Source organism: Littorina saxatilis, linkage group LG4 (assembly GCF_037325665.1).
Source record: "Littorina saxatilis isolate snail1 linkage group LG4, US_GU_Lsax_2.0, whole genome shotgun sequence".
In the NCBI taxonomy this organism is placed as follows: Eukaryota; Metazoa; Mollusca; class Gastropoda; order Littorinimorpha; family Littorinidae; genus Littorina; species Littorina saxatilis.
The window spans coordinates 5315656-5339557 of record NC_090248.1 but is presented as its reverse complement, the minus strand read 5'-3'; the positions used below and the strand labels follow the sequence as shown (position 1 = coordinate 5339557).

At 43.1% G+C, this 23902-nt stretch overlaps 1 protein-coding gene and 1 long non-coding RNA gene across 2 annotated transcripts; one reads left to right on the top strand and one right to left on the bottom strand.

The window, feature by feature from the left end:
* The first annotated feature begins 7655 nt into the window (after positions 1–7655).
* Positions 7656–13507, top strand: LOC138963802 (uncharacterized). Its single transcript, XM_070335654.1, has 6 exons — positions 7656–8324; positions 8594–8677; positions 9198–9269; positions 9863–9943; positions 11392–11481; positions 12019–13507. The coding sequence occupies exons 1-6, from the start codon at positions 7877–7879 to the stop codon at positions 12537–12539; spliced, it is 1296 nt and encodes a 431-aa protein (XP_070191755.1). The 5' UTR covers positions 7656–7876; the 3' UTR covers positions 12540–13507.
* Positions 11008–16770, bottom strand: LOC138963803 (uncharacterized). The gene is made up of 3 exons (XR_011454912.1): positions 15937–16770; positions 15264–15482; positions 11008–12221 (listed from the first exon to the last, which is right to left on the bottom strand). It is a non-coding gene; the product is annotated as an uncharacterized lncRNA (long non-coding RNA).
* Between the last annotated feature and the right edge of the window lie 7132 nt (positions 16771–23902).

Sequence of the window (23902 nt, the reverse complement as noted above, 5' to 3'; positions counted from 1 at the left end):
TTTTGTCGAATCGCCAACTGCAGACGACACAATATTCCAAGACAACTTTCAAAGATGGCGTCTTCCAATAGCCTTCGTGACTGTTTTGAACCTGTTGAGGTCTTTGTGTGGATTGTGCATGGCTACGACAAAGAGGGATGGGACAGTGATTCATGCTGGAGCAAAACGTTTAAATCGGCTGCTCATTTCCAGCCTTTACGTGAGTGATGAGCGCTGATACCCTGCAAGAGAACTCGCTTCTTGCTCCAAAGTTCAGTTTGTTCACGGCTGTTCCAATCGCCTCCCTCGGTAAGAATAAAACATACCATTCTACTACTTCTCTGTTAAAGGTGGGTGGAAAAAGTGTGTATTTATTCATTACACAGCTTAAACTTGCTGATGCAATTACTTTCCTTTTATAAATGTGCGCTTTAAAATAATGGGAGACTTGTGTTTCCTTCAAGTGAGATTTTTTTCTTCAAAATTACAATTGGAAAACTACTTCCTGCACGATATCAAATTCACTAGGAACTTCCTCTGCTATATCAATAATACGGTTCCTAGTTGACCAATGACAACAGGTGTTTTTGTCATGTGATCAGTAAAAATGCGATAATATTGCTTGTCGCTTTTAGATCTCACAAGCAGAAGCAATCTTCAGACAACAGAAATGTCACAACGTTCAAGGTTTCATTTCTTAGGTGCATTTCAGTTGTAAATGGACGAACGTTAACCTGTATCCTTATGCAATAAAACAGTGTTTGTTCTCTCTCTCTTTCTCTCTCTCTCCCCATCTCTCTCTCTCTGAGAGAGTTTGTGCCGTGGAACGATAGAGCATGATTGAAAGCCGATAATGTATGTTAGCACTGTAAACTTGTTTGTCGTTGCACCTATCCATATTGTTAATTCATGCGCTGGATATGTCTTTAGGTTTAAGAGAGAGAGAGAGAGAGAGAGAGAGAGAGAGAGAGAGAGAGAGAGAGAGAGAGAGAGAGAGAGAGAGAGAGAGAGAGTGAGAGCGTGCGTTTGTGCGCTCGTGTGAGTATATGTTAGAGAGAAAGAGATAAAACCGGTTGATTGTCCATAAATACAAACACACAGCATGTATTACTGACCCCCCCCCCCCCCCCACTGAAATGAACCTTGTGTGTTTAATCAATAAAATGTCTTACGTCTTACGCCTCTCTCTCTCTTTCTCTCTCCCCATCTCTCTCTCTCTCTCTCTTTTTCTCTCTCTTTATCTCTCTCTCCTTATCTCTCTCTCTCTCTCCCTCTCTCTCCTATCTCTCTCTCTCTCTCCCTCTCTCTCTCTCTCTCTCTCTCTCTCTCTCCTATCTCCCTTTGAGTGCTGAAGTCTAAACACAAACCACCATTGTCAGCATTGACATGACGTCAAAAGCTGAATATTGTGTACAAACTAAATACAATTTCGAGACCGTAGGCGTTGACCTTCAAAAAAGGTGACGCAAAGTGTGCTTCATGAATGCATATTGTGTGTTTGAATGTTCAACATTCAGTGCTTATCGATTCATGTCCATTCCACATTAATAATTGTCAGCTTACTCTATTGTTTTTACATTAATAGTCAAGTTTTGTTTCTTTGTAATTTGGTGTCCAAAGGCAAAAGTTGTTACACACAAGGGCAACATTAATTACTATTCGGAAGGTTGCACAGGGGTTGAATGTACGAATGGAATTTGATGTGAGTGTAGTTGTTTGTATAACATCCTTTATGCTCCATGCCCCACATGGGTTACATGAAAAATAAAACGGTAAACGGTGCGTTTGGTTTCTGACACACGAAACCGCAACCCTTTCATTGATATGTTAATAGCGCTTTATTTAGCTACAGCGCTTCCGCAACATACAGCGAAAAGCACAGGCACATGAAACGCGTACAGCTCATCACCCGTTGTCAGCCTATCTACCCACTGACTAAGTTCCTAGACAACGAAGAAGAAGAAGAAGAACAACAACAACATCAACAACAACACCAACAACAACAACAACAACAACAACAAAAACACCACCACCACCACCAACAACAACCACAACAACAACAACAACACCACCAACAACAACAACCACAACCACAACAACATCACCGACAGCAACAACACCACTACAACAACAACAACAACAACAACAACAACAACAATAAACAACACCAGAAAAGGAATCATATTGTGTTTCTGATAGAGGCTGTAAAACGAGGCAGGTTGAAGGTATATGCCCGTGCACACCCACCATGGTCCACTTCTTTACAGCCACGTTCTGCATGCATGACTCTCTGAGCAGTACACTCTATCTTATTTCTACAAAGCAAGAAAACCACTGTAACCCGGAACACACCGTGCAGCAAGGAAGTTAGACGAAGCCCTTTGTATGGTATAACCTCTCTTAGCATATCAGTTGTTTAAGGAAAATGTATTGGTATCATTTTCACAGTGTGCGATTGTGGCACAGGTCGTCTAAATACCCGTTTGTTGACAGAGCACTCATGCACTATGAAATTGTGTGTGTGTGTGTGTGTGTGTGTGTGTGTGTGTGTGTGTGTGTGTGTGTGTTTCTATCTCTTTGTGTTTTTGTGTGTGTGTGTGTGTGCTTGTGTTTCCGTGTCTATGTGCGTGTGTGTGCGTGCGTGCGTGTGTGTTTCTGTGTTTCCGTGTGTGTTTGTATTTGTGTGTGTGTGTGTGTGTGTGTGTGTGTGTGTGTGTGTGTGTGTGTGTGTGTGTGTGTGTGTGTGTTTACAACTAGTCATTATTTGATCGAATGTATTCCGGCAGATTGTCAATCGAGGAGGAGGCTATGGTGTTTGTGCGCGCGTTTTTTACTCTGTTTGTGTTTGTGTGTGTGTGTGTGTGTGTGTGTGTGTGTGTGTGTGTGTGTGTGTGTGTGCGTGTGTGTGTGTATGTGTTTATTGCAAAAAACAAGGCAAAAGTAGTTCCCTTGCATTCTTATGTTTGTTTGTTTTACTAAATCAAAAAAATACAGATGTAATATGTGTGATTTTATTTTGAAGTCAAAAACGAACATTGTATCTTTGCTCCTTAACTAAACAGATGCACACACAAACACGTTTTTAACAGGCTATTTTACATCTCAGAAAAAGAAGGCAATGAAGCAAAAGACATATAAAGACCATGCATTACATCCAATCACTCCGCCTAGTAGGGATTAACATGTTCTTCTGCTGCTATGTGGATTTCTTGCAAACTAACCTTGTCCCCAACTAAACGGAGTCAAACAGCATTGTAGCAATGCGAAAACGTACGCTAACTGTGTGACAAGGTTGTCAGCTGTCTCTGTGCTTGTAATAATAATGATAATAAAACATTTTTCTATAGCTCTGTTCACCGCCAGTTTACAACAAAAACAAGGCTTAACGTATTCATTTCTTTGAAAGCGACTGAAAGACGAGATCTCAACAGTCGCAGTGCAGTTATTCGCCTCAAAGTGTAGAGTATAGTTACTGAAAAACAACCGGGAAGTAACTATTGTCAAGGTTAAACGTTTCACAAGATTTCTGCGAAGTGCAACCAGAGAACATCCTGTACGCTCGAAGAGATGTGGACAAAGGCGAAAGAATAACAAGCAAGATAATGGGATTTCCTCAATACAGACACAGGCACGCAATGTTTTGCTAAGTGTGCTAGAAGCCACGCAGTCAATTAGCCTACTTAACCCCACACAACCCCACCCTGACACTTTTAAGTGACAACATATGCATAGCTAACTTGCAGTCTATTCCTAGTAAAATGTCATACGATATTTTTGTAATAGATTTGTTCCCCTGATAATTAAGTAGTGCTAAAGCCAAACACAACACAAACAGGGATGACCGTGTTTATTTCTTAAAAAGCGACTGAAATTTGACCATGTTGCATTACAATTCAACCAGTCTACAGAAGACAATACTCAGAGTCAACTGTGGTGTAAACAAATCAACAATCAAATGAACACACATGGGAACACTAATAGAGAAATATAGTGAACTTTGCACACACAAAATATTGCGACACTGAAACTTGAGCATTAATTCGTTTTAAACTGTCAATGCTATGCAAGGCAGTTCACTAACCATCTGGCACATTTTTGAGATTACAGATGTGTTTTTTCTTACAGGGATCACATGATCGACGCTCAAAATCCACCGGAGAAAAAACGTGAGGTAACCTTTCACAATTGACGAACATTCATAGTAGGCAAAACAAGGCAACTGTTTACGTAAGAGGCAAAAGTCACATCAAGTATCTACCTAGAGCAGGTTGTTTTGTTTAGCTGGCTTGCGTATTTTGTTTGAAATTCCATTTAATTCCGTACAACTTCATTTTAAAATTCGTAAGTTAAGTATTGAATGAGTATTTGATAAAACACAATTTGAATTCAAAACGAAAAAAGTCAAGCACTGCTAGCTCGAAAAAAAGAGAGAAAACAATGACTTGCTAGAGAACACACAAGTGTACCACAAACAAGAAACTCTCTCTCTCTCTCTCTCTCTCTCTCTCTCTCTCTCTCTCTCTCTCTCTCTCTCTCTCTCTCTCTCTCTCTCTCTCTCTCTCTCTCTCTCTCTCTCTCTCACTGCGTTCTTTAAATACACAAATATCAAAATCAAATCTACTTCAGGAATATAACAAAATCACGGTGTTATTATGAGTGATTTCTAATATGCTGACTGTTTGCAAATGATAACAAGACATGTCGAGAAAAAAGATATCAAGCATGAAACTTTTAGAGGGGGAATCTAGACGAGGGTGTTGTGTGTGTGTGTGTGTGTGTGTGTGTGTGTGTGTGTGTGTGTGTGTGTGTGTGTGTGTGTGTGTGTGTGTGTGTGTGTGTGTGTGTCTGTCTGTCTGTATAGAGCGATTCAGAGAAACAACTGGACTGATCTTAATGAAACTTTACATGAGAGTTCCTGAGTATGATATCCCCAGGAGTATTTTTCATTTTTTGGATAAATATCTTTGATGACGTCATATCCGGCTTTTTGTGAAATCTGAGGCGGCACTGTCACGCTCTCATTTTTGAAACAAATTGGTTGAAATGTTGGTCAAGTAATCTTTCTGCAGACAGAAAAGCTGATCCTTCATGGTCGTGGTGCTTTGTTCAGGAAACTGCTGTCTCGAAGTGACGTAAACCTTGCCAGACTGCGGTTTGATCACCACACAGGCTGGCCGCTTACCGTGCTGGGCTTAGTGGTCAGGTGTCTGGTGTTGGAGAGAGAACCACTGCCCTGGAACGGACGCTGTGACCCAGCAGCAGGAACAATCCTCTCCCACCCAGGTAAGACCGGGTACAGCGCGTTTCTAGCCACAGCCATAGAAGCGGGACTGACGTCACAAGAGGCAGCAGTGAGGCGTCAGCCCACAGCTTATGGCGTTCATATCCAAGAGCGACCCACACCTCTCACCACAGCCGCCTCCCACCTCGGATCTGACCTGGTCAAGCTCTTGCTCTCCACCGGGGCCACTACAAACCACGAGATCTACCTGCTCAGCCAGCAGCCCCGGTTCTCACCCAGACCCAGTATTGAAGGCAGCAGGAGTTCTTCAGTCGTTGTGGATCTGATCCAGGAGGCCGCCAGGACGCCTCGCACTCTGCAAGCCTTGTGTGTCTTCCTTGTGTCACGATGTGTAGACTGTGGGTCTGACAGGGCAAGACGGGTGCAGGACCTTCCATTGCCCGCAGCCCTGCAAGACAAGATTCTGTTCAAGGACAGTTTAAACGAATTCATGACTGGACTGAGTGCGGGCGAGTAAAATGCTCGACTGCATTAATGGACTGACAAACAGGTTTTCTAAACTGAAAGTTTGTTTTACTGACGAGAAACGTCGGTTGTTGCTGGTTTCTGAGCAGCCCTGCAAAACAAGATTCTATTCAAGGACAGTTTGAACGAATTCGTGACTTGACTGAGAGTGGGCGAGTAAAAATGCTGGACTGCTTTGCTTGACTGGCAAACAGGTTAAATAAACTACACATTCTCTTTTTCGTGTGAAGAGAAATGTCAGTTGTTGCTCAGTGTGTTCTGAGCGACTTACAACAAGTTTCGCAAAGGGAAACCATCTCATGGTGTAAATGATTCAGCTAAAACGTTTAATTTAGCGTTTACTAAGTACGATACTCTATGCACAATGTTTGACCCAAATTAGGGACTGGGCGACTGCTGTTTGCTTACTAAATACGATTAATGCAGTCTGTCAAAAAATATTGATAATGTTGCCTCTGACTTCAACCAATTCAATATATTCCTACCATAAAATCACACGGCAAATTGCACATAAACATAAAGGTTATCAAGCACAGAATGAAACTTGACGAGAAAACAAGCTAGTTATCTGCATGGAACAAAAAGTCATCCATATTTGGGGCCTTCCGTTGAATAAATGCAAAAACGAAATGGTTAAAATGATTAATGTGTTTGTGTGTGTGTGTGTGTGTGTGTGTGTGTGTGTGTGTGTGTGTGTGTGTGTGTGTAAGTGTGTGTGTGGACGAGAGAGAGAGAGAGAGAGAGAGAGAGAGAGAGAGAATACTTTCATGGGGTTGCTTTAATACTAGGTTGACACAAGGTGCTGATTTGAAAAAAAATGAAATGCATGTCATGTAATATTCTGTTTATTCTATACATGCTGTAGGCTACTTGCGTGCCTTCAACCTCTGGTTAGATTTGTGTGTGTGTGTTTATTTTTTTTGTCTTCTCTTTTGTTGTTGTAATTGTTGTGTAAACTTGGATGATATTTTGTGTTAAACCGATTGACTGTTTTTGCATATTGTGTAAGGACCTGACTGTCTACCATGTTCTTCTTTCTGATTGCAAGTTTGTTCCGAGGACACCCCCATAAGCTAACCTTCGTGGTTGAAAACGACGTTAAACACCAAATGAAGAAAGAACCCCCATAAGCGTAGGCTTGTTGTTGTTTTCACTTTATCATCATGTGCATTTTATGAACATGTAAAACATGAATAAAATATTGTTTAAACCAAACGTGTTTGACCTGTTTCTTCATTTTGCGTAAGCATAAGCATTGCTTTGCTGACAAATGTTAGATTATCTTCAACAATAATGTGTACAACCTGCCCCAAAAAGGATAGTGTTTCAAAATGTCGGGGCGCGGTTTTCTAGCAGGCTTGGAATATTATAAGATGTTTGATGGGTTGTTGATAGACCAGCGTTTTTGTTGGTCCGAGGGGGAGCATATCGTCTTTTGTTTCATATTTATTTCCTTCAGCCTAAGTATGAAACAAAAGTCGATATGCCCCCCGAGGACCGATAAAAAAGCTGGTCTGACAACAAACCACCAAACATCGTTTTTGTCATCATTTTGGTAGTGAGAAAATAAGTGCCAAATCAACACAGGGAGCCATGCTTTGAAACACGAGTTCCGTGGCGTGTGAAAGCAACTTTCTGTGTTTTGAGTTCATGAAATGTTGGGATAAATATGTGAGGTTTGATGATGCACAGTTTGTATCTCGTATAATGGGTTAGGATCGACAGCATTTGTGGAAGGCAATGCGAACTTTCAAAAGAATGTTAAAACACTCGAACAGTATAATGAACCTTCAGCCTTCTGTTCGTCGATTGTTTGGTTCGCGGCGTTGCACACTACGAGAAGACAATGCATCTGTTCACAAGTCAGTATTTAGCCCAAAGTTACCATGGCCCGCTTAGTCACCAGGGGTGGGTTGCATGAGAGAACTCAAATTCCAAGCTCAAACGGTTCGACTTAACTCTAAAGCTTGCTCAGTTAAGAATCCGCAAAGCACGAAACGAAGTCGGGGTGCATGGGCTGTCTTTGGCGCCGACTCAACTGAGAATGGTGTCAAGTCTGTGGTTTCGATCTATTTTTGGCCCTAGAGAGGAATTCCCTGACGTCACAATAATTGCGGTCTCTGTCAGCCAATGAAAAATCTTTTTAGCCCAATACGCGGGAGAAAGGCATTTCCGACAGGAACAATCATGGCTGCTTCCACAAAACAAGAAATGGACAAGAAGGAGCGGTCTGTGAACTGGCGCGACTGCGAAATTCGCACTTTGCTCGACCAGGTGGACATGCACAAAGATTACATGTTTGCTTCGTTCACCAACTCTTGGACCTCAAAGAAGAAGGACGCACTGTGGAAACAGATTACAGGCGCTATCAATGCTCGAGGCGAAGCGGCAAGGAGGACAACTTCGCAAGTAAAAAAGAAGTGGTCCAACATTCGGTCAAGGGCCATTCAGGCGAAAAATGAACTAAAAAAAGTGCCTACTGGCGGAGGACCAATGACACCGACCGAATGGTGGGTGGATGTTGTCCTCAACATTGTTGGAGTCGACAACGAGGTGGTGACCGGAATTGACCCAAACGGTGAGTGACTTTTCAACATTATCGTCCCTTTGTTCATTTCTGATATTTGCCTAGGTTTTGCAGTTTTAGTCGTATGCAAGGGCAGGCGCACGTTGCTGAAAAGTGAACACTGTTAGAAATTTAGCATGTCTGCTAGGTTAAAATCTAATAGTGCAATTAGTGTTATTTTGATTGGTTATGTTGCCAGTGCTCTGCTGTACCTTACACTTACCGTTATTATTCCATTTTTTTTAATATTGGTTGTTTGTTGTTCATTGTTCACAACACAGGTGGTGGAGAATCCGGTGTGGTACCTAACATAGAGGGACTCGCAGAAGATTCTTTGGATCAACATAATCCCTGGGATAACGAAGGTAACACTAACAACTGCGGAAGACAAAAAAGTTTATTTTGGTAATGACATTATTGTTCAGGGATGGACTGCCTGTGCTTTGTTATTGTTGTGTTCCAACACGTTTGCATGTCAAGATGTTTTACAGATCAGTAGTGATCAGCCTACATACTACATGTACTGCGGTAAAGTAATAACTGATGGTATGTAACTGTAATCTGTGGTGTAATTTTTGTTTTATTTGTTCATTTCAGTTCTTATTTTTGGTCTTAGGAGGGGAAACTTCTTAATTACACAGAGGTGTATGTCGACCAAATTAGGTGCATGTTACCTGTATACAGCTTGGCGGGAGATTGTTCATTCCCTTTATACAGGAAAAACGCCTACAGTGAATGCGCCCACTTTGTGTCACTTAAATCCCCTCTGCCTTAATTACTTGTGCAGGTATAATACTGCCTATGAATTATACCTCATTTCACTTTCAGTTCATTACACACATCTTGTGACTACACCATTAAGTGATGAACTCTGATTTCTTGCAGATGCAGATAGCGAGCTGGATGAGCTGACAATTGTTTATCAGCAAGTGGATGGAATTGTCAGCAATACAGATGGTAGGCTGTGGTTTTTTTTATATTTGTGATATCATATGACCCTATTAAGTTACAGAGACAGTCCCCTCTCATTCAAATAGTGTGGATCAGGATTACTGACCTGCCAAGGGTTTACCATAATAAATCCTTTCCTCCGCTTTAGATACACATATAAATCCACAATCAACAACCAAGGTTTTGTGAAAAGTGGGAATATTTGGATGAATTAATGTTATTTAAAGGTACACATCATGTGAAAATAGTTTGGCTCACCATCTCAGATCTGGCTTGGGTTGTTCATGGGATACGAGCATCCCTCCACTTGTAGTTGTACACATAGTGCTAGCAACAGTTAAAGGCTGCAGGCGCGCTTGATGTTTTTTTTAATTTATTTAAACAGTACTGTTTGTTAGTACTGTCTTTAACGAACATAATTCATCGAACCATGTTCACCGTGCAAAGAGAGCACCCTCTTAGTTCCTTTTTTTCTTATATACACAACACTTCAAGCATCTCTTTGAACAATTTTATTTGACAAAAGTTCCACACGTGAATTAATGTATGTTTTATTTTACGAACGCTTGTGCCTTCACTCTCACTTTTATTGTTGACAGCTCTGCTGCAAGTGATTCCCATAGCAGTGGACGAGGAAAATGAGAATGCAAGTTCTATCGTTGAGTCGCAATCTCTGCTTGGTAGGTACCATTCGATTCACTACAACGCTCAACGTCTTAAATTGTCTAACTATTACAGGGATGTCGGACATCGGACATAGACCGATTAAAAGGCTCAAATGTCCGATTCACATAACCGCATGGCGGTCAGATGTCATATCGTTTTTAACTGAGCACGGTCATTGTCCGATAAGAACTCCATTCCTTTGGATCGACAGCGCGTTATTTAAATATTTTCCTTTCATGATATAAATCTTGAAAAAGCGACCGAGTGCTCTCGCGTACAGGTGCACTGAAGTTGTGCAGTGCAGATCTTGCGTTTTCCGAACCGTTTGCGGTATGATCCGTTTGCGTACATCCGTCTACAGCACACTAAAGTTAGGAGTACGGGAGACAACTCCAACTGACCAAGGCTCGCGTCAGCTTTAATTTGCTTTCGGTTAGAGATGAAACGCACGGCACTGAATGTATACCACAGAAAAAAAACTAAAAAGCCTGCCAAAGAACAGCAAAAGCTGAACATGTTTGGCGTTTCAACGGCATCGTGTGCTACATTAGGGCCAAGAACATGGGAAAACACGGCTAGCAATAGCATCATTCTGGAAAATGACAGTTCCAATGAGCGTGTCGCCGCTGAAACCTCCACTATCACGGAAAGTAAAGTTTTGTCACTTGAAGACGGTGTCGGTGCAGCAGGAAATCTACAGTCTTTTAATAAGGTTAACTATTCATGGTTGACTCTGTTTAGTTGGTTAGAATTTGACAGAAAATAGACCATTTATATAGGCAAACTGTTTCTTCGAATCTGTCAAGAAAAAGCTCTGTCAGGAAAGCACGCAGTGTGTGTGCCAATCAAAGTAAGAGTGCTGAAGTTTTGGTTGCTTTTTAGTTTGGTTCTTTTTCCTGTGTTTCCTGTTTAATAAACAAACGTAATAAAACAATATACGCACACAATGTTGGTGCATATAATCATATGTGTGTGTGCACATGATTTTGTATTTGGATGACTGAAAACCAGCTTGTAGAACCACCGTGAGAGTGAATTAACACACATCATAAAGAACACAAAATGAAAAGGCACTGTACATGTAGTCAGTCATTTTTTATCATCCGAGCCAGCTGGTAGATGTTCTCAAGTAAGGTGAACATTTTCAACCATCCCAAATGAGCAATCTCTTTTCCCTGGGCTATCCAGATAATCCAATAAAGAGAGAGTATATAAAATGAAAATAATAAAGTAAAACACATTTTGACATTAATTATCCAAATGTTGGGAGTAGGCGTAAATCGGGCGTTACACTCTATGCGCAGTTTGGTCCAAAGTAGGGGGTGGGCGTTTACTTATTCTGGACACTTACAATTACAAGGCAGTTTACTTTACATGTAAACACATAGATATCCTTCAACATTTTAGCTTAGACTAGTATGCATACATATGAACTAATACTGTCTATGATTGGTTAATACAGCATCTACACCTAAAGAAAAACATCAGGTGAAGAAACCAAGACTGGACACAGGAGCAGTGGTCAACATCAACACCTCATCCTCCTCCCAAGGTAGAGTACAGAGTGTGTCTTGATTTACACATAATTCTGCCCAGTTTTAAATGTGGCAGTGTTCTTTGTTTTGAACATAATATATGGGGTATAGTCTGTAAGTATTGAGCCCTCACCACAAGCAATGTTTCTGAACATTCAGTGCAGAGTCCAGAGAAACAGTCCAACAACACTTCAGCTGGACGGGTAGAAAAATATGGATAGGTCCAAATGTCCTTTTTATGAAATATTCTTCAACCAGAAGAGCTACTACATGCCAGAGCTATCCAATAGGGTACAGCCAGGGGCAAGAACAAGGAGTTGAATTTAAAAAGGTATGCACGGATGTGGGGCCTGAGAGCAAAATGATGCATTCTGATTTTAGTGTGGCATGCATATATATAGTATATGTACAAGTTAACATTCTAATTGAACCATGAGTAACAGTTTTGTTACATTTTGTTTGTGGTAAGTTAGCTTTTGGCCACTCCAAGTTAATCTTCACAGCAGTAAAGGTTTAAATGTCAATGACGATATGCATTTTGGTTTTCTGTTCAGGCAGGTGCCGACATTTCTCCTTGGAAAAGGGGGGTGCTGCCCAGGCAAGTGCCGGACGCTCTGGGCGACCCTCAAGTGCACCGGCAGGACCTTCCAATGCACCGGCAGGACCTTCCAATGCACCGGCAGGACCCTCGGGCAGGTCGACAACAACAAACAACCCAGCAACTGCCCCAGCAACTCTGATCAACCGCCTTGATCAACTGAAAAACAAAAGAAAACGACAACTCAGTGATGAGGCCAAGCAAGAAACAACCAAAATCGCTAAAGACAGAAAAACAGTAGGACTCGTTGATGCTGAGCTGGACAAAATTAAGAAACAGTCCGCACTGTATGACACAGAACAGACTCTTCGCAAATTGCAGCAGACAAATGCGAAGCTAGAACAAGTTAAATTGTATTACGAAATTAAAAAGCTAGAACTTGAACTGCGGATCCCTCCAGATCAGCATGTTGGACACTTCATTCAATTGGATGTTGACCTCTCAAGAGACAATGATGAATCCAGTGATTCAATTTGAACTTTAGGTGTTTTTCTTCTTCCAAATTTTTGCGATTAAGGCAATTTGAGGCACTAAAATGACCAAAATGAAACCCGGAAAATACATGGAGTAACTTAGTTTTCTGGGTAGTTATTGAAGTGACTGTCGTTGCTATGGAAACTGGCATGTGTACCTTTGTCTCAAATATCATGCATTTCTGATGTATGTCACTGTAAAACCATTTCCTAGAAATCCAATATGGCGGCTGTTTTCATACCAACAGCAATCTGTGTCCATTAATATTCAGTGTTTTCATTCATTTTTATAAGTCACTTCAATTAACTACCAAGAAAACTAGATTCTTCCATGTATTCTCTAAGTTTAATTTTAGTGCCGCACATTGCCTTAAGGCATGTCTAGCTTGGATTCAAAGATGTACAGTTTGGTTAAATACTTAAAACAATAGACAAAATCTGTTGCTGAATTGCTGCAATAGTTGCATTCTACTCTAGTCATTTGCCACCAGTTGCCAAGTTCTTTTTTTCTAGTCTATATATATATATATATTTTTTTTCTTGTCTCAGTTTCCTGTCTGCTGTTTTTCTGTCTTTAGCGATTGCGCTTGTCTCTTGCTTGGCCTCATCACTGCATTGAAAAAAAAAATGTAAATTGGGCTATTGTGCAAAATGTTTTAGTTCTAATTGTCTCGCATGTATATTATCTCCTGTCTGAGGAATGTAAATTGAGGTTTATTGCTCAAAGGTTTTATAGGCTGACATAATCCTATTTAATTAGTTTAATTTTAATTACTTACAGGGCTTTTCCTATTGTTGCGGGGATGTATAAATTAAGCTTCCTGCAAAGTTTTAGGTTTGAAGTCCTTACCAATTAAGAGAAATAATTAATTCTTTATTGCTATGTTTAGCAACAGTTCTCCAGGACTTGGGCTATTTTTAGACCGTCAACACAGACAGTACAGCTTCATCAATCCCCGCGTGAAGGAAATCGCTCAGGTTCCACGTGCAAAACTTAGGCCAAACAAAAAATAGGTGTGGTTTCGGTAACATAGCCAAAAAAAATGGGGTAGGTAGGTAGGCAATCACTTTTTTTTTTTTAACTTTTTTTTCTAATGTGTACAAATTAAACCTACTTGACAGGGAAATAAGTGTGCGACTCGGGCGCTTTCGCTTTCATTGCGTTTTTTGCACTCGGTTTTTTTGTTTTTGTTTTTTGTTTTTTTCACAAATGTAATAAAAAGTTATAGGATCGGCCCCTAAAAATAGGGTAGGTCGGGTTACCGTAACCACACCTATTTTTTTTTAGGCCTTAGTGATATTGACACGACAGATTAGCGCGGTAGCGTATTGTGCTAAGCAGGACAGCGCGCTTTTCTGTATTCTTGTTAACTTCGCAATTTCCGGAAAACAAAACCACTTTGCAATACTGAAATATTATTTTCTGTGTTCGAAAGCTACAGCCAATCGTTATTATATCCCCTTAGGTACAGTTTTATAACATTATTGGCACATGTAAACAATACGAATTAATTAATGAACGCTACGAATCGGGCAGCCTTTAAATAATATTTTTTCACCACTAACTCTGAAAGGCCAAATTTGAAATGACAAAGCACCTTGTCAAGTTTGTGGTTCGGTTGACTGTACTTGATAGACCGGCAAATGTATTGTTTCAGCACATTTTCCTCATTGTGTGATTTGAAAGCTATCATTTTTGAGCTTTAGTACATTTTCCTCACCAAGGAACAGTCAGTAGTTATGGTAGTGTCTGTGTGCATTTCTGGTTTTCATTATGTTTTTGTTTTTTAATTATTGCCACTATTGTTTGAAATTATTGTTTAGTAGAGGGATAGCAATGCATTAATTACAAGTCTGCTTGTTTGATTTACTGCGTCATCTATGGCGGGTGCCAGGGACACTTGTGCCATGCACAGAAATGGCTGTTTTGAGTGTCTTTTGATACTTTTGTTAATAATGGGTAACTGATATATTGAAGGATTGTTTTCAAACAACATTTGCCATCTTCAAAACTCTATTTTCTGATCCTGTGTAGGCCTATATATATATATCAGTATGTGCTAGTCATTCACCGCTTTTCAGCATGAGGGCATCAATTATGATAAAGGAACAGGCAGGTGTTGTGTGTTTTATGCATGATAAACACAGTGTATTTTGTTTGTTGGCTCAACCGTGAAAACGGCATAAAATATATATCTGAACTGTGTTGTTGTGTTTGTTGTTGGAGCATGTTCTTTACTTCACATGAAAATTGGATCTTGTTTGGAGATGTGTTTGTTGTTTTCCCTGCAGATGTGAACACATACCTATTTGATATGTCCGTGTATTATCTGCATGCTATAGCTAGCTAAAAACCTTAACACCAAGTAGAATCATTGTCTTTACATCATGAAAGTAATTTTATTAACAGGACATGACACAGTGAGCTACAGTGGAGCCCTCCTTTTAAAGCCCCCCAATATAAGACCCGTGGTTCTTCACATTTCTTTTACATAACCTCTATAAATTTACCTCCATTTAAGACTTCCTCCCGTTTTAAGATTTGAACTCAGATTGTGCGATTTCCAAAAATAGGGGTTATACTGGTGCCACATATCCAGTAAAATTAGATGTAAAGTACTTCTATCAAATATCACCCTTCCCCCTGAAGAAAAAAAATCTCCAGTGCAATGGGGAAACAAAATGGGGTTGAGCAGTATTCTAACTATCAGCTGAAGACAAGACTCACTTATGAAAATATCGTGCGACAATTCTCTCCCTTGCTAGACGACCAGATACAGCACCATTTCTGTCTCCATTCTCAATCTCATCATCGCTGCCATCTTCAGGATCTGAATTGTCCGAGTCATCTGTATCCGAGTCTGGGTCTGGCAGGCCTAGTGTCATCGCAACATTGTGCAAAACAGTGCAGGCCATGATGATTCTACAGGCTCGGGGTGGGTCGTACCTGTAATTACAAGACAGTTTGATACAAAGACATATCTTATAGTTTGTAAATAAAAGAAACGCTGCTCCTGCACATCCAAATCCAACTCTGAGATTAACTTCAAATATTTTACATTAAATTTAAAACAAAGTGGTTATACAAATGGAATCTGTATCAGTGTATGGCATTAACAAAATAGTCTGGGCCTGTTCATTTACATTTAATTTTGGCTAAGTTTCTTTCTTTCTAATCTGAAGGAACTAATAAACTGTGTTTACAGCTTACCGTTAATAGTAATAATGCTAAAAGTAAAACTAGAGATTGTACCGTGGTGAATGTTAGTTAACATAAGCCACACTTTCTTTTCATCAAACCACTAGTTAATCAACATGGTCTTTAAACTTTTTGAAGTGCCACTGCACAAAAATAACATTACATATATTTATGCGATATGTTTCATTATGTATAAACGTACCGCAGTTGTGAATGCAAACAGTGCCATCGTTTCTTGAGGACACCATTTGTTCTTTCAATGGTGCTCCTCGTTGAACAGTGGGAACCATTGAATCGTTCCTTTTCCCTGGTCTGTGGGTCTGTGAAGGGTGTCATTAACCATTCTTTCAGGGGATAACCAGCGTCTCCGAGCAGAATACCAGGAATTGGTCTTGGGAGGGTCTCAAACAATTGGAAAATGTTGCTTTCCCTCAAAATGCGCGAGTCATGAACAGACCCTGGCCAGTTCACGACACAGTTAATAATGATGAGGTCAGCGTCACACACAAGCTGGACGTTGATGGAATGTCGTCCTTTCCTGTTGACGTACACATGCTCATTCTCTGTGGGAGCAAGGATCTGCACATGTGTGCAGTCAATGCAACCGACAACATTCGGGAAGTCCGCCTTCTGATAGAATTTGGCGATCGTTTGGTCAGCCTCTTGCAGTGGTGTCGGCAGCCGCACAAATTCATTCAGCCTCACTGAAAAGGCCCTCGACACTTTTTCAATGATTCTACTCACAGTAGTTTTGTCAATACCGAAGATGTCACCTACAACCTGTTGAAAACACCCTGTGGCATAAAAGCGAAGTGCCACCATCAGTTGCATGATTGGTGGCATGGCACCCTTTCGGTTTAGCGGATGATCGATGTCATCTTTGATGATGTTGCACAATTCCACGATGTCTGGACGCCGAAAACGAAATCTGCAGTACAAATCCACATCATCGTAAACGTCAAACGGGTTCTGTCGATCCCGAAACACTCGCTCCCTCCTCAAAGCCCTTCGCAAAACTAATAGGAAAACAAGTCGGTCAGCCATTTTTGTTTTGAAACCTCGTTGTGGAAGCGAGTTCTCACCGGCTTGAGTCGGTCTACGCTGAGACCGACTTTGAGACTGGAGGGGGGCAGGCTCAAAGTTAAGCAGGAAACGCTGTGCTCAACGAACGTAAGTCCGCTCATGCACCCCGGTTTTTGTGCTCTCGGCGCTAAGTCAACCATCTCAACTTTAAGCTCATTTCCGGCTAGCTTAAGTCGTCTCATGCAACCCACCCCAGATCTAAATCCCATCGAAAATGTGTGGTCGGTCCTCAAGAATGAAGTAAAAACCCGCAGGTTTTGGTTCACCACCATTGAAGACCTCAAGGAACAGTTGACGGGTGCATGGAATGAACTGCCCTTGTTGTGGTACATCAGGAAACGGCGTGTAATGATGGTGTTGAGTCAAAAGGGCTACCTGACCAGATATTAAAGATGCTGTCTGTGATTCTAAGGTAAGTGTGATAACCCAGCAAACACACAACGTGAATACGACGTTGCGAAAATGTGAATTTTTCGTGTCATTAGCAACGTTGCGAACTTTACGTGAAATTTACGTTGAGCCAACCAAAAAACGCAACGTAAAACCAACGTTGTGTCATTGTGAGATTTTGGTGTTCTTTCGACGTTGTAATACAACGCCAAATTTTACGTGAATTTCACGTTGCATTTTGGTGTCTTACAAATGTTGCGAAGATTACGTGAAATTTACGTGGATCCAACCAAAAAACACAACGTGAAAGCAACGTTGCGTTACAGTTGTGTTTTTTTGTTTTTTACACGTTGGTACATAACGTAAATTTCACGTCGATTCCACCTTAAAAAGCAACGTAAAATCGACGTTGTATTATTGTGATTTTCTGGTGTTCGAACAACGTTGGTATACTCACGTGATTTTCACGTGAAATTCACGTGATTTAAAAACAAAAGTTAGTTTGATACAACAAACGTTCCTACAACGTAGTTTCAACGTAAACACACAACGTTGGGGTTTGATTGATCGCCAACGTGCCCTCAACGTGAAATCCACAACGTAAATCCTACGTCAGTCATTACCAATTTTTCACCTGCACGGTTTCGTATCGTTTATCAAAGAAATGTATATATATATAAAGCCTTTGAAATTTACGTAAGGTGAACAGATTTTCAAATACAGGAGATAGATATGTGCGAAACTATCACCGAATAACAAATGACTCAGTCAGACGTTATGAAATTAAGCGCCGATGTACCGCGCAATGTATTTGATTGCTTAATTTGGCGTTCCAAATGCGTCCGGTTACATTTTCTGGCATCATTAATGCATCAACGAGAATTGAAAAGTAATGCTAAAAATATAATTGTGTACGTTTAAAGTTGATCTACTGTGCTCATCAAACCTCTTGTTGTATTTTGTAAATTGGCGAGAGGGGGGCAGAATACATGAACCTAATCTCTGTGATTATCTATACGTGCGTGTGTGTGTGTGTGTGTGACATCAGTTTGTGTATGTGTGTGTGTGTGTGTGTGTGTGTGTGTGTGTGTGTGTGTGTGATTACACGTACGTGTTAGTGTGTGTGTGTGTGCGTGTGTGTGTACACGTGTTAGTGTGTGTGTGTGTGTGTGTGTGTGTGTGTGTGTGTGTGTGTGTGTGTGTGTGTGACATCAGTTTGTGTATGTGTGTGTGTGTGTGTGTCACATCAGTTTGTGTATGTGTGTTTGTGGGTGGCTGTGTGTGTATGTGTGTGTGTGTGTTTGTGCGTGCGTGTGTGTGTGTGTGTGTGTAGGTGGTTTTACCGACAAATGGGGACGATTGTCACTGGAGAGCAGTCAAATGGGGACGCTTCCGACAAACGGGGACGTCCCCATTTGTCGGCCCGTGCGACCCCATTTGACTGGATTTGAGCAGATTGAGCGACCCCATTTGACTGCTTCCTAGCATCCCTGTGGACAAACGGACTGGATTTTCACACAGATTCATACACATATTTTAGCTCTGCACTTTGTGGTCTGCTCAACTAAACCATGTGATTTTTATCATGTGACTTCAAATGACTTTACAGTAACTGCTTTCATCAGAATTCAGTTTCTATTCAAATGTAGTCAAACTAAAACATTTATTTGAATTAAAAAAAACAAAAGTTATTGCATTTAATATATTTTATTAAGAGTATTTTGAAAGAGTTCTGATTATTTGATCACGGGTTTTTTTTGTATTAAAACAAAAACAAACACAGAAACATATACATTCCTGTAAAAAAAAGAAAAATGATTACAACTATTTTGTTATGAGATTTATTTTAGGTTAATTCGAAGTGTTGTGTCTCATTATTACATCTTTTTTGTCGTGTTTATTGCAATTTTTATTTATTTTATTCATGTAACCCTAGAGGTTTTTTGAAATAAATATTGATTTGACTTGACTTATTGCGAAGTATGAACCGCGTAGGGGGAGCAAAGGAGGGAGGGAGAGAGAGAGGTACGGAGGAAGGGAGGGAGAGAGAAAGGTACGGAGGAAGGGAGGGAGAGAGAGGTACGGAGGAAGGGAGGGAGAGAGAGGTACGGATGAAGGGAGGGAGAGAGAGAGGTACGGATGAAGGGAGGGAGAGAGAGAGGTACGGAGAAAGAGAGTGAGAGAGTGAGAGAGAGATAGAGGGAGCAAAGGAGGGAGGGAGAGAGAGAGGTATGGCGGAAGGGAGACACAGAGAGGGGGCAAAGAAGGGAGGGAGAGAGAGAGGTACGGAGGAAGGGAGAGAGAGAGAGGGAGCAAAGGAGGGAGGGATATAGAGAGGTATGGAGGAAGGGAGAGAGAGGCAGCAAAGGAGGGAGGGAGAGAGAGAGGTACGGAGGGAGGGAGAGAGAGAGGGAGCAAAGGAGAGACAGATAGAGAGAGAGGTAAGGAGGGAGGGAGAGAGAGATGGAGCAAAGAAGGGAGGGAGAGAGAGAGTTACGGAGGGAGGAAGAGAGAGAGAGGCAGCAAAGGAGGGAGGGAGAGAGAGAGGTAAGGAGGGAGGGAGAGAGAGAGGGAGCAAAGGAGGGAGGAAGAGAGAGAGGTACGGAGGGAGGGAGAGAGAGAGAGAGAGGGAGCAAAGGAGGGAGGGAGAGAGATAGGTAAGGAGGGGGGGGGGAGAGAGAGAGAGCAAAAGAGGGAGGGAGAGAGAGAGGTACGGAGGAAGGGAGAAAGAGAGAGAGGGAGCAAAAGAGGGAGGGAGAGAGAGAGAGGAACGGAGGAAGGGGAGAGAGAGAGGGAGCAAAAGAGGGAGGGAGAGAGAGAGAGGGGTACGAAGGAAGGGAGAAAGAGAGAGGGAGCAAAGGAGGGAGGGAGAGAGAGAGGTAAGGAGGGAGAGAGACAGGGAGCAAAGGAGGGAGGGAGAGAGAGAGGTACGGAGGAAGGGAGGGAGAGAGAGAGAGGGAGCACAGGAGGGAGTGAGAGAGAGAGGTAGGGAGGGAGAGAGAGAGACAGAGGGAGCAAATGAGGGAGGGAGAGAGAAAGGTAAGGAGGGTGAGAGAAAGAGAGGGAGCAAAGGAGGGAGGGAGAGAGAGAGATACGGACGGAGGGAGAAATCGAGAGGAAGCAAAGGAGGGAGGGAGAGAGAGAGAGGGGTAAGGAGGGAGAGAGAGAGGGAGCAAAGGAGGGAGGGAGAGAGAGAGAGAGGTACGGAGGAAGGGAGGGAGAGAGAAAGGTACGGAGGAAGGGAGGGAGAGAGAGAGGTAGAGAGTAAGGGAGGGAGAGAGAGAGGTAAGGATGAAGGGAGGGAGAGAGAGGGGTACGGAGAAAGAGAGTGAGAGAGAGATAGAGGGAGCAAAGGAGGGAGGGAGAGAGAGGTATGGAGGAAGTGAGAGAGAGAGAGAGAGAGGGGGCAAAGATGGAGGGAGAGAGAGAGGTACGGAGGAAGGAAGAGAGAGAGAGGGAGCAAAGGAGGGAGGGAGATAGAGAGGTATGGAGGAAAGGAGAGAGAGGGAGCAAAGGAGGGAGGGAGAGAGAGGGAGCACAGGAGGGAGAGAAAGAGATAGGTATGGACGAAGGGAGAGAGAGAGGGAGCAAAGGAGGGAGGGGGGGAGAGGGGTACGGAGGAAGGGAGAGAGAGAGGGAGCAAAGGAGAGAGGGAGAGAAAGGTACGGAGGAAGAGAGAAAGAGAGAGGGAGCAAAGGAGGGAGGGAGGGAGAGGGAGAGATACGGAGGAAGGGAGGGAGAGAGAGAGGTACGGAGGAAGGGAGGGAGAGAGAGAGGTACGGAGAAAGGGAGGGAGAGAGAGAGAGGGAGCAAAGGAGAGAGGGAGAGAGAGAGGTACGGAGGAAGGGAGGGAGAGAGAGGGAGCAAAAGAGGGAGGGAGAGGAAGAGGTACGGAGGAAGGGAGGGAGAGAGAGGTACGGAGAAAGGGAGGGAGAGAGGTACGGAGGAAGGGAGAGAGAGAGAGAGAGGGAGCAAAGGAGGGAGGGTGAGAGAGAGGTATGGAGAAAGGGAGGGAGAGAGGTACGGAGGAAGGGAGGGAGAGAGAGAGGGAGCAAAGGAAGGAGGGAAAGAGAGAGGTACGGAGGAAGGGAGGGAGAGAGAGAGGTACGAAGGAAGGGAGGGAGAGAGACAGGTACGGAGGAAGGAAAGGAGAGAAAGAGGTACGCAGAAACGGAGGGAGAGAGAGAGAGGGAGCAAAGGAGGGAGGGAGAGAGAGGGAGCAAAGGAGGGAGGGAGAAAGAAAGGTACGGAGGAAAGGAGGGAGAGAGAGGGAGCAAAGGAGGGAGGGAGAGAGAGAGGTATGGAAGAAAGGAGAGAGAGAGAGGGAGCAAAGGAGGGAGGGAGAGAGAGGGAACAAAGAAGGGAGGGAGAAAGAAAGGTACGGAGGAAAGGAGGGAGAGAGAAGGAGCAAAGGAGGGAGGGAGAGAGAGAGGTACGAAGTAAGGGAGAGAGAGAGAGAGGGAGCAAAGGAGGGAGGGAGAGAGGGAGCAAAGGAGGGAGGGAGAGAGAGAGGTATGGAGGAAGGGAGAGAGAGAGAGAGGGAGCAAAGGAGGGAGGGAGAGAGGGAGCAAAGGAGGGAGGGAGGGAGAGAGGGAGCAAAGGAGGGAGGGAGAGAGAGAGATATGGAGGAAGGGAGGGAGAGAGAGAGGCATGGAGGAAGGGAGGGAGAGAGAGAGGTACGGATAAAGGGAGGGAGAGAGAGAGGGGGAGCAAAGGAGGGAGGGAGAGAGAGAGGTACGGAGGAAGGGAGGGACAGAGAGGGAGCAAAGGAGGGAGGGAGAGAAAGGTATGGAGGAAGGGAGAGAGAGAGAGGTATGGAGGAAGGGAGGGAGAGAGAGAGAGGTATGGAGGAAGGGAGAGAGAGGGAGCAAAGGAAGGGGGGAGAGAGAGAGGTACGGAGGAAGGGAGAGAGAGAAAGGGAGCAAAGGAGGGAGGGAGAGAGAGGGAGCACAGGATGGAGGGAGAGAGAGGGGTATGGAGGAAGGGAGAGAGAGTCAGAGAGAGAGAGAAAAGGAGGGAGGGAGAGAGAGAGGTACGGTGGAAGGGAGAGAGAGAGAGGAAGCAAAAGGAGGGAGGGAGAGAGAGAGGTTTGTTTGTTTGTTTGTTTATTTGTTGCTTAACGTCCAGCCGACTACGCAGAGCCATATCAGGACGAAGAGAGAGAGGTATGGAGGAAGGGAGAGAGAGAGAGTGAGCAAAGGAGGGAGGGAGAGAGAGGGGGCAAAGGAGGGAGGGAGAGAGAGAGGTACGGAGGAAGAGAGGGAGAGATAGAGGTATGGAGGAAGGGATGGAGATAGAGAGGTACGGAGGAAGGGAGGGAGAGAGAGAGGTACTGAGAAAGAGAGGGAGAGAGAGAGAGGGAGCAAAGGAGGAAGGGGGAGAGAGGGAGCAAAGGAGGAAGAGAGAGAGGTATGGAGGAAAGGAGAGAGAGAGGGAGCAAATGAAGAAGGGAGGGAGAGGGAGCAAAGGAGGGAGGGAGTGAGAGAGGTACGGAGGAAGGGAGAGAGAGAGGGAGCACATAAGGGAGGGAGAGAGAGAGGTACGGAGAGAGGGATGGAGAGAGAGAGGGAGCAAAGGAGGGAGGGAGAGAGAGAGAGGTACGGAGGAAGGGAGGGAGAGAGAGGGAGCACATAAGGGAGGGAGAGAGAGAGACGGAGAGAGGGAGAGAGAGAGAGAGACAGACAGACAGACAGACGGACAGACAGACAGACAGACAGACAGCCAGACAGTTTTCACGCAAAAATGTTGTAAGGGTTGTGGCGTGGTGGAAAGGCGTTTGCCTCCGAAGCCGGTTTTTCTTCACTACGCAGAAGACAGAAACTGCAGAGCCGCTCTTCACTAAACTTTAAGTCTCTGTCTGACTGTTTGTAAACCAAATGTGGCTCTGATTGTATAACTTTTAACATCATTGGGATGAAATAAACACTCGATTTTATCGTCCCATCCCCCCAGATTACGTATGTGGACCCCACTTATACCAAGGTGATACAAAGTACTCAATTTTATCCAATCTTAACAGATATTTTTAAATATCTTATCACCCCCACTCCCGTCATCCTTCTGTTTTTAACCAGCTCCCGATTTTTAAAAAAAAATTAAAATTTTTTTTTTTAACTATCGTATAAACCAATAATAGGCAATTTAGACCTTAATTTAAGCCCCTTAATTTTCGTTCGTTCCGTGTTTTTTTTTCCTATAACCCAGATCATGTTCTTAAAAGGCTAACAATACATGCCTATAGGACATGAATATATTTTGTCTGGTCGTAAGGAGTTTGAGATGAAAAGTGTTGTTTGACGCCAGCGCGGTAAAACTAATATAGACATGTCCCTGAGTGTTACGATGACATCAGAGTTTAAACTGTTCTTTTTCTAAATTATTGTGGTTATCATTCTTAATTAGCGAGCCAATCCATCAGAGAAAAATGAAAAAAAAGAAGTCATTTTCTCATGTCTCAAGGGAAAACCAGTGCATTGCCTGTCTAAAATCACCTCCCGTTTGAGGAATTTTGCAGCCAGCGCAGTTACTTACAAGATATATTAACGTCCTACAGGCATAGATTGTTGGCCTCGGACAGGACTGGGGTAATATGATAAAAAAAAATAGAGGAGGAAAAGAAAAGGGCAAGATCAAGCAAGCCCGACCGTGATAGGACCCAGGACCCACTCTCCATGAGTACGGGAGGGGGTGGGGGG